Source organism: Protomyctophum parallelum (genome assembly GCF_964188405.1).
Source record: "Protomyctophum parallelum genome assembly, chromosome: 18".
Classification (NCBI taxonomy): domain Eukaryota; kingdom Metazoa; phylum Chordata; class Actinopteri; order Myctophiformes; family Myctophidae; genus Protomyctophum; species Protomyctophum parallelum.
In genome coordinates this window covers 24,985,342-25,003,465 of record NC_139716.1, presented here as the reverse complement: position 1 = coordinate 25,003,465, position 18,124 = coordinate 24,985,342, and the positions used below count along the sequence as shown (strand labels likewise).

At 45.2% G+C, this 18,124-nt stretch overlaps 2 protein-coding genes across 2 annotated transcripts; one reads left to right on the top strand and one right to left on the bottom strand.

The window, feature by feature from the left end:
- Positions 1-3,670: 3,670 nt before the first annotated feature.
- Positions 3,671-5,443, bottom strand: LOC310876032 (BRCA1-associated protein-like; the record flags this gene model as incomplete). Its single annotated transcript, XM_083789479.1, has 1 exon — positions 3,671-5,443. The coding sequence occupies one exon, from the start codon at positions 5,441-5,443 to the stop codon at positions 3,671-3,673; it is 1,773 nt and encodes a 590-aa protein (XP_083645605.1).
- Positions 5,444-7,874: 2,431 nt separating this feature from the next.
- Positions 7,875-13,079, top strand: LOC310876031 (DNA-directed RNA polymerase II subunit RPB1-like; the record flags this gene model as incomplete). Its single annotated transcript, XM_083789478.1, has 1 exon — positions 7,875-13,079. One exon carries the CDS (start codon positions 7,875-7,877, stop codon positions 13,077-13,079), a length of 5,205 nt encoding a protein of 1,734 aa, XP_083645604.1.
- Positions 13,080-18,124: the final 5,045 nt, after the last annotated feature.

Below are 18,124 nucleotides of genomic sequence, written 5' to 3'. Positions count from 1 at the left end.
CACCCCTTTCCCCCCTCACTGTATATAGTTTATTTTGCCTTTTTAACCTCCTCTATGACGATTTCCTGTTTTGACTGTTTTACCGGTATATATAACTATAACTATAAATATATAACTATAAATATACACAACTATATTATAGTTGTGTATATTCGTACGTCTCTAATTGTTTTGATTAATTGAAAATGGTGGGCCCTATTGTAAACAAGTGTTACTGTAATGCTTTACGGTGTCGTCCACTCACAGGTAACAGTTTTTGTATTGAGTTGTACTTGAAATGTACTGTAATTCTGCAAACTGTTAATAAATCAATCAATCAAACTAAACACACACACACACACACACACACACACACACACACACACACACACACACACACACACACACACACACACACACACACACACACACACACACACACACACACACACACACACCGCTTATAATAAGCAGACATGGCAACACTACTGCTTGGACGCTGGACAGTCGCGTCACCAGGCTTCCACAGCTGGACAGTGTTGTCTTGTCTTGTTCTCTCCATGGTAACTAGCCTGTTCCTGCAGGCTATGGGTTCACACACAGACAGACAGACAGACAGACAGACAGACAGACAGACAGACAGACAGACAGACAGACAGACAGACAGACAGACAGACAGACAGACAGACAGACAGACTTTTTTGATTTATTGATTGAAAAATGTATTAACAGTTTGCAGAATTACAGTACATTTCAAGCACAAACTCAATACAAAGACTGTTAACTGTGAGTGGACGACCCAATTAAGCATTACACTTGTTTACAACAGGGTCCACCATGTTCAATTCATCAAAACATTTAGAGACGTACAAATAAAGACAGACAGACAGACAGACAGACAGACAGACAGACAGACAGACAGACAGACAGACAGACAGACAGACAGAGAAATGCACTGGTCCCCCCACTTCATGAAGGCGGGTCCCAAATGACTCCCAATCCAATGACTAGAGCCAGGTTAGATTATATATTTATTTATATAAAAAATATAAACTTCACAGAATATATACCACTTCGAATTATAACAATCGGTTGAAGATTATCTGAATATATATGCAGGGATATAATGTAGAATATCAACTTCTTTGCAAAGGGCCATTGCGCTGAGCACTGGCAGTGGCAGTGTTTGTATACCTATACTTGTGAGGACCTCTGCTTGGATTCATGGTGAGTACGTACGTGGGGCACCGACGATCTGCAAGCTCACAACGCGCTGCAGCATGTGTACGAAACACTTGGAGCTTGCTAAACCGTGTATATCCACGGATATCCCAAGCCGTTTATATCCACGGTTATCCTAAGCCGTGTATATCCACAGATATCCCAAGCCGTGGGGCGAGCCGTCTCTCCCTCTCAAAGAGAGAGAGAGATTTTTACCTGTAGGCCTACTATATTTTCACCTGTACTCCTGTACTTTTAAACAGAGAGAGAGAAAGGCCCCCTCCTGCCTCTCAAGTCAATTATTTGCATTGTTTCATACCATGTAATGCCATTGAATGACAGTTATTCTGTTATTAGTGTTATAGACCAATTTCTCTAGAATGGGAGATCAGAAACAGGGCGGTAAACTATTAGACACACTACAGGAATTACTTTATACATTTTAAGGTCGTCAAATCTCCAGTTTCTAGAGATTTGGTGAAGATGTGGGTCAAAGAAGTTTTGATGATTAAGTTAGATCTGACCTCATCAGCAGCTGAGTCTTTCAGACACATACAGTACTTGAACAGTACTTGCCCATGATTTCCTTCTGAGTAGGAGGCTTGAAGCTCTGAATAGAAGGATGGTGATCTGTCAGAAACTATAGGATTTATCTTCTCTGATAGAACTGTACTAATATATTAACAAAATAATTGTTAAAAGTACATGCAATGTCAGAGTGAGTCAGCCGGTCGAGATGACTATTAAGGTCCCTGCATGGCCTGCACACTGGACGCGTTTTCTGATTTTTTGTGGCGTTTCTCCATCGGTTTTCCGAAAAACGCGCCCAGTGTGCAACCACTTTTACTTTGGAATCTTTATCGGATATGGGACATCAAAAATGATTGATTGATTGAATACTTTATTAACAGTTTGCATGATTGATTGATTGATTGATTGAATACTTAACAGTTTGCATGGATAAGCACCCCGGGGCAGACCAAGGCGCAGTTGGAGGAAACACATCGACTCACTGGCCTTGGAACGTATCGGGATCACCCAAGAGGAAGTCACTAATGTTGCTCTGCATGGAGAGGGAAGTCTGGAACACTCTGGTGGAGTTGTTGCTCCCGCGACCTGACTACGGATAAGCGGTTGAAGATGGATGGATGGATGGATGGACAAGCACGGGGAACTTCAGTAGGCTACAATAGCCTACATGGTCTGCTAAAAGGATGAATCCAAGAAAGGCAATTTTTTGGCTTACAATGATTTACAACTATATCCTGTCAGTCAGAGCCATGTGCATGTTGCCAGTCTCATCATCACATTTACTGTTTCAGTTCCTATTATCCTGAAGTTTGGTTGATCTTGATTCTTTACCAGACAAATCTCTAATACAAATAATAGCGGAGTCAATCCAATGCTTATAGGATAATGAATTTCATCTGTCATATCAGATCCAGACCACAGAGGGCCAAATTGGTATATATGTTTATATATATATATATATATATATATATATATATATATTTTTTTTTTTAATATTTCATATCTCTACATTTATATAATGGCAGTCAATGGGTTTCGGATCGGGATGAAACCTTGCCCAAATTTGGAGATGGCTATATTGTCATTATTAGACCCAGTTTTTGATTGTACAACGTACACTGAGTTATTATGCCAAAATGTATAGCGCATAGGATAGTATAGGATAGCACCAGCAAGAGTTCAATTTGAAAAAGTTGTGATGGAGGCCGGACGTCTTTGGCCTGCTGCTGATCAATCCAGTCGTTTTCCAGTCTCACAGACACTTGCCATCCCTGCGTGCCTGCATGGCAGATGGAGAAAAAAGATCTGAGAAACCCCAGCACAGGGGTATGTGTGTTTTAGTACATTCGTCTACCAGCAGTGAGGAGTCGAGAAATGTGTAGGTATACGTGCACGTGGTATATGCATTCTTTAGAGTAGACATTATACATGCACCTATATGAGTTTGGATCGTTTCGCTGCCTCAACCCAAACTCTACAGTATATGGTAGTGAATCGGTCTAGAGCTCTATATGGAGATGATTTGTTTGTACCTGATGCCATGAAGACACATTGAGGTTGGACAACACACCTATTCGGGCGTAGCTGCATCGGGAATTCCTCTGGATCATGAGCGTGATGACGTGCATGGGCGTTGTCAGCTCGGCCCGCCAGCCCTTCCATGTAGGATAGTTCCTGTTACTGAACATTTGTGTATTGTATAAACTATACCTAAATCTAGTTCCTCTTCCTCTGGATCATGAAAGATACTCTTTTTTTCTACGGAAAAAAGGAGTGTTTTGTTATCAGTAATTTTGTTCAAATCTTCACCCCTTGACCTTCCTCTTTCAAGTACAATCTGAAATATTTCAATGACAAAGTGAGCGCGAAGTGAGCACACCTACAATAGAACCATGATGCAGGGGGCATCAAAGTAAGTCAACTCCTGTTTAATTGCTGACTATTTTCTTTTCTTGGCATGACCCCTCTTGCCTCTGACAGAGGGACCTGCCGCTAAGGTGTTGCTTGAAGGGCTCACAGAAAAGTCGATTTGTCCTTCTTGAATTTCCCTCCGAGCTTCCAAAGGCATGTGTTCAATCTGCTGTTGAGCCTCCAGGGAGAACATCAAGTCTCTCAGCTGATCTTGCAGCTCTGCTATTGTCCGATCCTTGTGCTCTGCAGTCTCCCTTCCTTTGCGTTCCTCACCTGCCAACTGGGCCTGCAGCTGCGACTGATTGGCTCTCAGACAGCGGTTCATCCCCTGCTCCTCCGTCAGCTCCTGGCTCAGCTTCATCACACGACTGTTCACTTGGGTATATTTTTTGTCCACTCGCTGTCTCTCCTTGCTTAGCTCTGCCAGCTGTAGCTCCAAGTTACAACATTTCTCCTTCATGTTCTCCTTCATGTTCATGATCTCGTCGGCTGTGTCTTTCTCCAGGCGGAAAATCGTATTCTCCCAGTAAATCCGTTGGGACTCTAGTTGACTTGTCAGCAAGTATGTGTACTCTAAGTGCAGCGCTTCTATTTTCTCAGCATGGCATATGTCTCCATCAAATTTACTTTCATACTGCACCATCTTTCCATCTGTCTTGCTTGCCACAAGTCGATGGACGTAGTTATCTCCTGCGTAGTCCCAGACACGCTGGTTGGTGAGGTGCATGGCATAAGTATGCTGCGTTTCCTCAAAGTGCTTGAGAGCATGTACACTGTCGTAACGGCAACAGCCGACATGCCCACAGATCAAACAGATCCACACATTCTCCTGCACGCCACACTCAAAGCACTTGTTCTCCTCAACGGATTCCGGTGTTTGACGGTGCCTACATACAGGACACGAGGCGTCCTCCCATCGCTGCAGACACTGGATGTGAAAGCTATGGTTGCAGAGGGTGGTGAGGACGCCGTTAACCGACTCGTCCATTCCCTCTAAGCAGACAATACACTTAGGCAGCTCGGTCAACTCCATCACTGGCAAACTTGCCCCCTGTTCAGACTTGATGGCTTCTGCCCTTTCCACATAAACTAGATGGCACACTGCATCCTCTATTGAGTTGAACTGGCGGCCATTAGATGCAGTGTAGAAACTGTCAGCATCCACCTGAGTACTGAACTTGAGCAGCACCATAAACTGGTTAGGGGTGGAATCACGTATAATTTTCATGTGTTCCATTACAGCATTATAAGGCGCCACAAGCTTCATAAGGTCATGGCTGGTCATGGTAGCTGGAACGGCAAGTAGGCACAGCACGGCACTACGTCTCACATCCTCAGTAAGTGACGTCATTTTATTGGTCTTGTAGAGGTGCATGATACCTTGGACAATTTCCACTGAGGGATTTCCACTGAAGAAGGAGATCTGGTCTGATAGTTGCTTGAATGCCGAGTATTGAGACTTGATTCCCTCACAGCCCTCCTTACAATCCGTTTCAGCATTCGAGCACTGAGCTTCAGGGGTCTCCTCTCTCGAGCCAAGTGTGTCTTTGACCCCTCCTGGGTTTAGTTCAAAGGTCTCAATGACCATGTCTCCCATGGCTCTACTGCCGATGTGCTTGTGTAGAACGGCAGCTCGTTCTAGGTCGGTCTTCCCAGTCAGAGTGGCCTTGGCAAGGCCCAGAGCTCTCTCTGGCGTTTCCGCTTCGGCTGTCCCGAGCTCCCCTGCAGAATACTGGAAACCTTGTGGAGAAAGCGACTGGTCTGCTAGTTCCAAACGGATAACGACTAGAGGCACACTCATTTGTTATTATTATTTGTGGAATTGCTTTTTGACATAATAACAAGACAACGGATGGCAGCTAATGAGGTTAAACCTGAGTGTTAAGTTAAAAATGTTAAAGAAAGTATATAAGTTTGGCAAAGCTCTGGTCTGACATCACACAACACAAACCGTTGCTTAACAACGTTGATTTGTTCAGGTGTGTCCTGAATTTGACAACATTGTATCCCCGAGACTTGCTTGCGGCACCTTGGGAAAGTTATAATTTCACATAATATTCCCTCCTGTCAGCCTGTGATTTAAGCTGGTTCACATTGGTTGGCTTTTCAAAAATAGCAGATATACTACAATACTAGTACAACACTAGTACAGTACTACTACTACTACATTACTTGTAGATTTGCTATTTTTGAAAGATTGTGGAAAAATTGTGAAAATTGTTCAGACTCCGCAAGTAGGGCTTTAAGAGGTATTATCTGAAAGACCAAGGTTTTAAGATATATGGGTTTGCTACTTACTGTATACTCAGCTATGCCAGTCATGTGTTTGTCCTATCTTGGATTACTCCTCTGGAGTTTGGGGATTCAGGTCCTTTAACAAATGTGTAAGTGTTGTTACTGTAAATGGTGATATGGGATGGATACCGTGTGAAGTTGGGTGGAAAATGAATGTAATAAACCTGTGGAATAGAATGCTTGACCTACTGTACCAGATGACAGAATGGCAAGTAGATTAGGGGGTTATTGGGAACAGGAAGTGTCTGATCTTCTCCAGGAGCATGGATGGTTTTTAAATTCTGTTGAAAACAAACAAACAAACAAATAAAGTTATCCAATCAAGGAACATTTTCACAAATGAAGAGACACTGTTCGCCATTGATGCACCTGAGAGTGCAAGGTAATTTTGTCAGAAGTTTGATGGAATGGATTGAAGTCATGAGCCTGGTGGACAAGTGTATGAACAAACACTATATTTGAATGATTGCAATCTTCGACATTTAATCAGTTCAGGAAAATAAAAGAATGCATCACACATTGTATAAAAATAAAGATAGATTGATTGTGTTTGTTGATGTGCACACTGTTTAACAATAACTAGATAAAGTGCCCGTCAGGTTGTGGCCTCCTAGTGGCGCTATAATAGGCCAATGTGAAAAGGGTGCCATTTCTTCTTATGGATGGCAATTGGATGATTTAAGGCATTTTGTTCCAAAAATCCACCTGTTGGTGGCACTATAACAGGCCAAAGTGAAAATGGTGGGATATATTTCTCAGCCTAGTAGGAAAGTCTGTGAAAGATTTCACGTAAATTGCACGCTGTGTTCATGATTTGAGGTTTTTGTTCAAAACGGGCCAATCCTGCAAACTTTGAAAGCCAATTAGGATGGAATTTGAAATATTGGACACATCAGTCTTGAACACATGAGTCATATTAGGCTACTAGTAATATAAATAAATATAAATATGTGTTCTTCAAAAGTTGGCCTCCTGGTGGCGCTATAACAGGCTGTTCTGGGAAACTTGGGGCAGAGGTTCATCGTTGGCATCCAAGGAGTGTGAGTGCAAAATTTGGCACCAACCGGGTTAACGGTGCCGGAGATTATCTGGTAATGTTCAGACGGACGCACGGTCTCACAAACACACACACTCACACACACACACACACACACACACACACACACACACACACACACACACACACACACACACACACCAGACGGAGTGCAAAACATACTCTCTCTCCCCAAACCTTCGGCCAGGTGGAGACAATAATATTGAGCACAATGCTATCGAGGCAGTATGAACTGTGAACGAGTATTGATTGCCAGTCTGTAAAAGTATCACAATAACAGACCTAGTTACTGCATTAATTAAGCTCTTTGGAGAGAAATGCGATGATGATGATGATGATGATGATGATACAATAAAGCATAACACATACCATGCACTGCACTAGTAACATAGAGTATATATTCTATTTACTGTATAGTGTTGTATCTATTATCATATACAGTATATGCCATATATGATATTGATATGACAACACACAATGTCATCACAACTGTCCTTTAAAGTGAAATTTCAAATAAACTAAATATCATTTAGCAACTTTTAGCAACTTTTAGCGACATGTAACCACTTCTTGTAACCACTCACAGAATAGTCAGGCATGCCATGCATGCCTGACTATTCTGTGCTATAGGCCTACAGTAGGCATGCATGACAACAGTTTGTGTTGTCTGTGTTGTCAGCCCAGAGCTCGGTCAGTTATTTAAGCGAGTGCGATGTGTTGTATCGATCATATCTCTTTCGATGTCAACCTAGATCGATATAGAAAAGAGATTTAAATTTAGAGACTTATATTTATCGTACGATAAATATAGGAGATAGGTGAAATTGATAAGAGAGAAAGACAAAGAGAGATTTGTGCCTCGTATCATTCAATAGACAGGATGCATGGACCACCCTCTGGTGACAGCGCATGCTCACTGCGCCTCATCAAGAGAGTGCAATTTGGCATCCTCAGCCCAGATGAGATTAAACGCATGTCTGTCACGGAAGGTGGACTTGAACATGCCGTAATCATAGAAGGAGGCCGTCCGAAACTTGGTGGCCTGATGGACCCAAGGCAAGGTGTCATGGAACGATCTGGAAGGTGTAAAACGTGTGCCGGTAACATGGCGGAATGTCCGGGCCATTTTGGACACATAGAGCTGGCAAAGCCAGTCTTCCATGTCGGCTTCATGTCACAGATTAAGACGGTTCTCCGCTGTGTTTGCCACTATTGCTCCAAGCTATTAGTGGATTCAAATAATCCAAAGATCAAAGACCTTCTGTCCAAATCTAAAGGGCATCCCAGAAAGCGCTTGGCACACATATATGAGTTGTGTAAAAGCAAAACTGTCTGTGAAGGAGGAGAGGAGATGGATTTTGAAATGGAATCTGGGGCCAAGCAGGGGGAGACAGAGGATGACAAAAGCAAGGAGAAAGGCCATGGTGGCTGCGGGTACCACCAGCCCCGTATTCGGCGCAATGGTCTTGAGCTATACGCAGAGTGGCAGCAGGTCAATGAGGACTCTCAGGAGAAAAAGATCCTGTTGAGTCCTGGGCAGGTGCATGAGATCTTCAAGCGAATCTCAGATGAGGATAATATAATTCTGGCTATGGACCCTAAGTTTGCCCGACCGGAGTGGATGATTGTCACTGTTTTACCAGTGCCTCCACTGGCCGTCAGGCCTGCTGTGGTCATGCAGGGCTCCGCTCGCAACCAGGATGACTTGACCCACAAACTGGCTGACATAATCAAAATTAACAACCTGTTGAGAAAAAACGAGCAGAGCGGTGCCCCGGCTCATGTTATCGCTGAGGACTTCAAGATCCTTCAATTCCACGTAGCCACTTTGGTGGACAATGAGCTTCCAGGCATGCCCAAGGCAATGCAAAAGTCTGGCCGCCCACTAAAATCCATCAAACAGCGTCTAAAGGGTAAGGAGGGGCGAATCCGTGGCAACCTGATGGGGAAACGTGTTGACTTCTCAGCCCGAACTGTCATCACCCCTGACCCCAACCTATCACTTGACGAAGTGGGCGTTCCACAATCCATCGCAGCTAACATGACCTTCCCAGAAATTGTCACACCATTTAATATTAGCAGGTTACAAGAGTTGGTCCGAAGAGGACACAGCAACTACCCTGGAGCCAAATATATTATCCGCGACAATGGGGACAGAATTGACCTACGATTCCACCCCAATCCAAGTGATATAAATCTACAGTTTGGTTACAAGGTGGAAAGACACATGTGCGACGGTGACATTGTCATCTTCAATCGACAGCCCACATTACATAAAATGTCCATGATGGGGCACAGAGTTCGGATCCTTCCCTGGTCCACGTTCCGACTTAACCTCAGTGTGACCACCCCGTACAATGCTGACTTTGATGGTGATGAGATGAATCTCCATCTGCCACAGTCCCTTGAGGCCAAGGCAGAGATACAGGAGCTGGCCATGGTGCCGCGCATGATCATCACACCCCAGTCGAACCGGCCCGTTATGGGAATCGTGCAGGACACACTCACAGCCGTGCACAAATTCACCAAAAGGGACGTTTTCTTAGAGAGGGGCGAGATGATGAACCTGCTCATGTACCTCTCCACGTGGGATGGGAGGATGCCCCAGCCGGCCATCCTCAAGCCCCGTCCCCTGTGGACAGGCAAGCAGATATTCAGCCTCATTATTCCTGGACACATCAATATCATCCGAACACACAGCACCCACCCCGATGAGGAGGACACAGGACCTGACAAACACATCTCCCCAGGAGACACCAAGGTCATAGTGGAGAATGGAGAGCTGATCATGGGAATCATGTGTAAGAAGTCTCTTGGAACATCATCTGGCTCTCTGGTCCACATCTCCTACTTGGAGATGGGCCACGACATCACCAGACTATTCCTCTCCAACATACAGACTGTGGTGAACAACTGGCTGCTCATCGAGGGTCACTCCATCGGTATTGATGACATTATTGCTCAAGGTAACAGTTTCATTGACATCGAGAATACCATCAAGAAAGCTAAGCAGGACGTGAATGAAGTCCTCAAAAAAGCCCACAACAACGAGTTAGAGCCGATCCCAGGATGCACGCTGAGGCAAACCTTTGAGAACCATGTGAACCGTATTCTCAACGATGCCCGTGACAAGACCGGATCCTCTGCCCAGAAGTCCCTGTCTGAATACAACAACTTTAAGACCATGGTGGTGGCCGGGTCCAAGGGATCCAAGATCAACATTTCACAGGTTATTGCAATGGTGGGGCAGCAAAATGTTGAGGGTAAACGTATCCCTTTTGGCTTCAAGCACCGAACATTGCCCCACTTTCTTAAGGATGACTATGGCCCAGAGAGCAGAGGCTTTGTAGCAAACTCATACATGGTTGGCCTGTCACCCACCGAGTTCTTTTTCCACGCCATGGCAGGCAGAGAAGGTCTGATCGACACAGCGATCAAGACTGCTGAGACTGGTTACATCCAGCGCCGTCTGATCAAATCTATGGAGTCGGTGATGGTGAAGTATGACGCCACGGTACGTAACTCTGTAAATCAGGTGGTCCAGCTGCGATACGGTGAGGATGGTCTGGCCGGAGAGGCTGTGGAGTTCCAAAACATGGCCACACTTAAACCCTCAAACAGGGCATTTGAAAAGAAGTTCAAGTTTGCCTACAACAATGACAGGTCGTTGAGGCACTTCCTGCAGGAGGATGTGGTGAAAGATGTGACCACAAAGGCTCATATACAGGCCGCCTTGGAGAAGGAATTTGACAAGATGAAGGAAGATAGAGAGACCCTCAGGGCCATTTTCCCCACTGGGGACAGCAAGGTGGCCTTGCCATGCAACCTGGCCAGAATGATCTGGAATGCCCAGAAGATGTTCAAAGTCAACACCCGCACCCCCACAGATCTCCATCCCTTTCAAGTGATCACGGGTGTTGAGGAGCTGAGTAAGAGGCTGGTGATTGTGAATGGTGACAACCCTCTGAGTACGCAGGCGCAGCAAAATGCCACACTGCTCTTCAACATCCACCTGCGCTCCACCCTCTGCTCCAGACGTATGACTGAAGAGTTCCGTCTTTCCAAACAAGCCTTCGATTGGCTGTTAGTACAAATTGAGGCCAGGTTTAACCAGTCCATCACCCACCCAGGTGAGATGGTGGGGGCCCTGGCTGCCCAATCACTGGGAGAGCCTGCCACCCAGATGACCCTCAACACTTTCCACTTTGCTGGTGTGTCGGCCAAGAATGTCACGCTGGGTGTGCCGCGTCTGAAGGAGCTGATCAACATATCCAAGAGGCCCAAGACACCCTCACTGACAGTTTTCCTTCTGGGTCAGGCTGCAAAAGATGCAGAGAGGGCCAAGGACATCCTGTTTCGACTGGAGCATACCACTCTACGCAAGGTAACAGCCAACACTGCCATTTATTACGATCCAGACCCCCAGGCCACAGTGGTGACGGAGGACCAAGAGTGGGTGAGCATGTTCTATGACATCGAGGGCTTAGACGTTACACGCATATCTCCTTGGCTTTTCCGTATTGAGCTGGACCGCAAGCACATGAATGACCGCAAGCTCACCATGGAGCAGATCACTGAAAAGATCAATGCGTATTATGGAGAGGAACTGAACTGTATCTTCAACGACGACAATGCAGAGAAGCTGGTTCTGCGGATGCGTTTAACAAGCAGCGACGAGAACAAGTTCCACGATGGTGAGGACACGGTGGAAAAGATGGCTGATAATGTTTTTCTGAGGTTCATCGAAACTAATCTGTTTGATTTAACACTACAGGGCATTGAGCATATCAGCAAGGTTTACATGCACTTGCCCCAGACGGATAACAAGAAAAAGATCATCATTACGGAGGAGGGCGAGTTCAAGGCCCAGCAGGAGTGGATACTTGAAACGGATGGAGGTGGACTCATGAAGGTCCTCAGCGAGAAGGATGTGGACCCTGTCAGGACCACCTCTAATGACATTGTGGAGATCTTTACTGTGCTTGGAATTGAGGCTGCACGCAAGGCTCTGGAGCGCGAGTTGTACCACGTCATCTCGTTTGATGGTTCCTACGTCAACTACCGCCACCTGGCCCTGCTCTGTGACACCATGACATGCAGAGGACATCTGATGCCCATAACACGTCACGGCATAAATCGGCAAGACACAGGACCTCTCATGAAGTGCTCATTCGAGGAGATGGTGGACGTGCTGATGGAAGCGGCATACCACGGCGAGAATGACCCGATGAAGGGTGTGTCTGAGAACATCATGCTTGGTCAGCTGGCTGCAGCCGGGACGGGCTGCTTCGACCTGCTGCTGGATGCTGAGAAGTGTAAATATGGCATGGAGATCCCCACTAACATCCCTGGCATCAACATGGCCAGCCCCATGAGTCCAGGTCCATGGTCTCCTAGTGTTGGAAGCGGTCCGACCCCGGACACAACAGTCTCGCCCATCTCGCCCAGCACAGGACCGGATGCGACAGGCTACTCACCAGCTTGGTCCCCTCTTGCCGGGTCTCCTGAGTCATCTGGCCCAGCCAGCCCATACATCACCTCTACAGGTGAAGCCACATCCCCCAGCCATTCACCTACTTCTCCAACATACGCATCTCGTTCCCCTGGTGGCTACACCCCGCAGAGTCAAGGTTACTCCCCAACATCATTCTCCTATTCACCCACTTCCCCATCGTACTCCCCCATAGTGCAAAACAGCAGCCTGACTTCAGCCAACTACTCACCCATCTCCCCCTCCTATTCTCCCACATCCCCCTCTTACTTGTCCAGGTCTCCATCCTATTCTCCCACATCCCAGACCTCCCCTTCCTACAGCCCGGAGTCTCCAATGTACTCCCCCACCTCCCCCAGTTATTCCCCCACCTCTCCCAATTATTCACCCACATACTCCCCCTCCTATTCTCCCACATCCCCTTCTTACTTGCCCAGGTCCCCTTCCTATTCTCCCACCTCACTGACCTCACCTCCCTACAGCCCGAGCTCCCCAGAGTCTACAATGTACTCCCACTCCTCCCCCAATTATTCCCCCACTTCTCCCCCCACTAGTCCTAAAGGCTCTGATGACAGTGATGAGGAAAACAACTGAGCTTCCACAGAGACGGGTGGCAGCAGTTGAGGAGGCCCCTGATGACTTCCAGCACCACCTAAGAGATGGTAAAAGGGACAAATCACACCCTCACACTTCCAATCACAGGTAAGCCGCAGGGTCTTCAATTCACCATTTGTTTTTATTTCAGGGAATCACGTTTATTGCCTGTAACCTCAGGTCTGACCATCTTGAACTACCAGAGAATCTCTCGGACTCAAAACTGACAATGAGTGTGGTCATCATCTAAAGCCCTGTTGTTGGAGTTGGTTCAATGATTCTGGCCACATCCTTGTGGAACTGGAGCCACTTTCTGTGCTGGCTTGCTGGAGGCCACTTGACCTGATGCTGACGAACTACTTTGCTTGTAGCCAGAGAAGCTTAGCAGATGAAGGTTCTAGATTATTGGGTGTCTCCAGGTTGGGCTCCTGCATCTCACCAGGAGTGGATGCTGTGATCTGTGCCAAGCAAGCCATTGAAACCTAAAGGATTAAGGCCACACTTGTTCTTGCAGACCTTGCTTGCAATGCAAACGCATGCCTCAGTTGTCACTTATAATCCATTTGCCAGTCCGTCATCGTTAGACCTGTCCGAGTACATCCTCCCACCCTCTGGCTCTCCTGGGGGTATTTCTATGTTGGTCTGTGCAGAGCTTTGTTGGGTTCTTCCTCACATAAGAGGCTTCTTCACCTTTCTGCTTAAGTTGTTATGTGTCCACGCTGTCACCAGTCTGTTTCTGGTTGTCTCCCAGACCAATCCTGGGTCATGTGACCCGGCTGCCACCTGTCTGTTTTTGGTTGTCTCCCAGACCATTCCTGGGTCCACATAATGTGTGATGTCATATAACCAAAATAGACAGGAGACCAGGGGAGGCGACATCTTGGTGGTTGCCCACTGGCTTGGCTCTGCTAGGAATGCGATCCATAACAAATAGCTTCTTCTGGACACAACGTTTGGCTTTGGCTCCGTCCTACAGTACGTCAGATCCTGAAGAGGTAAGTGGTCCTACACGCTTCAGATCCCGAAAAGGTGAAGCGGTACTAGACAATTCACCTGTACAGTACAATATAAAATGGTCGATACAGATATTCATCCACATGAGTTAAATTCCTTGAGAAGAATGGAAAGCCACTTTGTCTTTCTACAGAGAGACAAAGAGGGGGGATATAAAGGCAGTTTGATGTTACGTCAGCCAGCGTAAGATGGCGTGGCACAGCCATCTATAAGAGAGTCCGTCTGTCAGTAATTCCTTCTGCATGTTCATGTGAATCCGCTGGGTCGATCAGGCCGTAATTCTTGGGCTCCGTTCAAGCTGAAACCCGAGTCTGAGTTACTGTATACTTTATAGTTCACAGATGACTGACATCACAAGCTGTCTACACGAAGTCTGAGATCCACGTGAAGCCACGCTGATGTGGATCATCTCCGCCAGGGGATTTTGTTGGCATGCCTTCCGGCGGAGAGTTGCGCTCTACTGAGCACTATAGGTTTACTAGTTTTCACACTAGTAAACCCATTGGCTTCTATTTATTTGGGGTTCTGTTCTGTAGTGGTAGAGAGGGCTCAAGTCATTGACTAAAATCCAAGATGAACAGAAAATAAATCACACCCGTGTGAAGTGAGGGCTGCTCCTATCATCATACATCATCTCACTCTGGCATCACAACTGGCCCACCCAATCACGCCGGCCAATCACAATTTGTGTCCTCACTTTTGTCATCAATGTTTGTGTTTACACAAACACTCAAAGCTGGGCGTTCTATGTCAATACCATTCAAAGCTGGGCACTAATGTCAATGGAATTACATTTTTCGTTTCGTTTTTTTTTTGTGACATTGTATCTATATGTTTTCAGACTTTGGATGAAGGGCTGGGGATGGAATGGAAGATGAATGACTCCAGGTTGACTTGGAACTGGACTGCAGTGATGGAAAGTAGTCTTCGGCTCCTCCTTGTGTGTCTTTGGGTTTTCTTGATCAAGAAGACACTGAAGCCCCTAACCCAATTTTAATTTCATTACACATACATTGTAAAGCACTTTAGAGAAAGGCGCTATATAAATGTCTGTTTGCCATTTACTTAGGCAACATTCCAATACCCAGAATCTCTGCCAGCATGGCGGTGTTGTGGTGAAATTGGTGACCTGACAAAATATGTGACCGTCTTGTGGACTTCAAACAACTTACATGGAGGTTTTTAAATGTGGCCTAAATACCACTATATTGAACTATGCTAATAAACAAACTGCAACAATTTACATTTGGATACTGACATGTGATTGTCTACATGATTGTCACATAATTCAGCAGGTCACCAGTAACCATAACACCACCAGTGAAGTGAACGTGTGGCAGAGCCGCCGAGATTTGGGTTATTGTGATTTGGCTTAGCAACATATCTGCCAACACCACCCCATAGGTCTGGGTTAACAGTGTCTGAAGAGGTTCAGTATATGCAAACGGGTTTGAATTAGATATGCAGCAAGCACTGCAGTCCTCTGTGTCGATAATCTGAATACGTCAGAGCTAATCTGCCGGAGTACTTCAACAACAGCACAGGCTGGACCTAGAAGAGCAACTACAGTATTCTGACTGTAAATCATTAGAAATTAAAATAATACAAAACAAAACAATTATAAAGTTCAATAAAATATGTGGATCCACAGAAACTGCTGGATCTCAGACATCTGACACCATGTGACCAGACAGGGACATCAGTCATCTGTCTATGCTGTATGTCGTCTATAAAACTTGAGCAAGATTTCAAAAGGTATAAAACAGCTCAAAAGAAACCTAACAAGCGTGAACGAAAATGAGTGAATGTACTTTACTCTGGAATGTACTGGAATGTGGCCTACTGGCAGCATGCATATACAAAGAGGTACACGGACCCTCACAGTAGAGCTTAGCCTCTTGCAGAGCCACACCTAATAATATTGTAACGACCCTGCGAAAGACCCGGCCGGCCTCTTGGTGTGGCTTTGTTGCCTGCCTGGTCTGCTGAGTTGGAGATCGGGGTTCGATTCCAGCTCAGGGCGCTAAACATTACATTGGTGTCGGAAGTGGTTGAGGACTGCTGGAGCGTTCCCTTGCGTGAGGGACTCAGCTTCATATACCCGTTCAATCAATCAGATTTGGTGGCCAGTCTGATGTCAGGTCTATGACTTCAACCAGTCTCCATATTTGGGACAAAATAGACGTTAGAATCTAACGTCTAATTAACGTCATGTAACGGTTAGATGGAACTGCGACGGCACTGCAACGTGGATTGTTTTGGCCTCAGCGACATTTCAGCTTTTTGTTTTTTTTATCCACTTTTACTGTAGCCGTCAACTTCAGGAGAGATCTGATGGTTTGTTGTGCAGACACGCACGCACACGCACACACACACACACACACACACACACACACACACACACAGGCCAGGGAGGAGGGCTGTACAGCATGAGTACAGTACAGCACCACTCAGTTGAGACGGGTCTGTTTTTTCATTAAGATCCAAACAAACACAAGCAGGCCTACTATACCACCAAGACTTGAATTCATTGTAAATTGTGGTCTGCCCCACAAAGACTTTTTTGGTTTGATAACCCCTGACTTTGTGTCTGATTTGCTCAGACACAATGATGTAAAATTCTCCATTCATTGTCAATGGGAATTTAATGTTTGTGTAGAACGGAAATCTACACTAATACTGTATCTGAATATAGGAGGGGCTTGCCCCTCCTAAATTCAGCTATAAGTGAAATGGGAAATAAGGAGTACTTGTAGTACTAAAAGTAAATTAAAATTAAAATGTTGCAGGAGGAGAGGACCCTGGAGCAGCACGGATATTTCAAGACTTTCAAGAAAAATCTGACCTGTCTGAAGTGAGTGTTGCAACAGCGCTCCCTGTTGGTACCCTAACCTAAACATACATACATCAGCACCAAATGTTTTATAGTTTATTTTATTTATATATTTATTAAATGGCAGTCAAATCTTTCAGACATCTGACGAAAATTACAAGATTTAAGATTGTATATTTCTTACATATTATATACTTACTGTATGGTCACGTGTATATGAATATTAAACTTCTTTGGTTTTTGTTCCTCAACATTGTAACAATAACCGCTGTAAAAAAAAAAGACAAAAACAATAGTAACAACAATAGTAAGAAAAGTCAAGATATTTACGTTAGTCAGCACAGTTTGAGGTGAATTTTCTTTTCCTTATTTCTACTATCTGTAGTGACCCAGGAGAGAGTGTAGAGGTCTATGATGGTGCATTTTTACCACTTTTTTATTTGAGGGGCACCAGCTTTGAGGGTTTGTATAAACACAAACATTGTCTTAACCCAAACACTGAATGCCATTGACAATGAATTGTCAATGCATTTCAATATGGCTACGTGTCATTCTTTCTGGCTAAATAGAATTCATTTATAAAATGTGTAAAACATACTGCACCAATATAAAATAAAATAAATGTCCACTCTACCAATGGTCTGTTTTTGTTTTGAGCGGCACAGTGCATGTCTGTCCGGCCTCCCAGATTGCATCAGATGGCTTTGTGTGAGTGTATGTCTGCCCCCTGTGACATCATGTCGTTGACACCATCGGACACCATCACAATATAAGGCACCGCTCACTTCACATGAGTGAGGGGCGCTAGCACCTCCTATATTAGGGTAAACTTCGTCCTACAAAACATTAAATTCCTATTGACAATGAATGGAGAATTTTACATCATGGTGTCTGAGCAAATAGACATTTATGTCATGATGACAAATTCCCATAAGAGCGCCCCTCACTTCACAGTACGGGTGTGACAGCTTTTGTCCCCGTCTCATATTTGCCATTGACAATGAAAGGAGAAATTAGGTCAAATGTCCTCCAAATGACGTAAATTTAACCAACCAATCACATAAATTCAGTTGTTTATGAGATGATGTATGATGATAAGAGCACCCCTCACTTCACACAGGTGTGATCTTTTTTTAACGGAAAAAACGTTACACACATATTGCCCCATATTATCCCATAAAATAAGGTGACAGGAAAA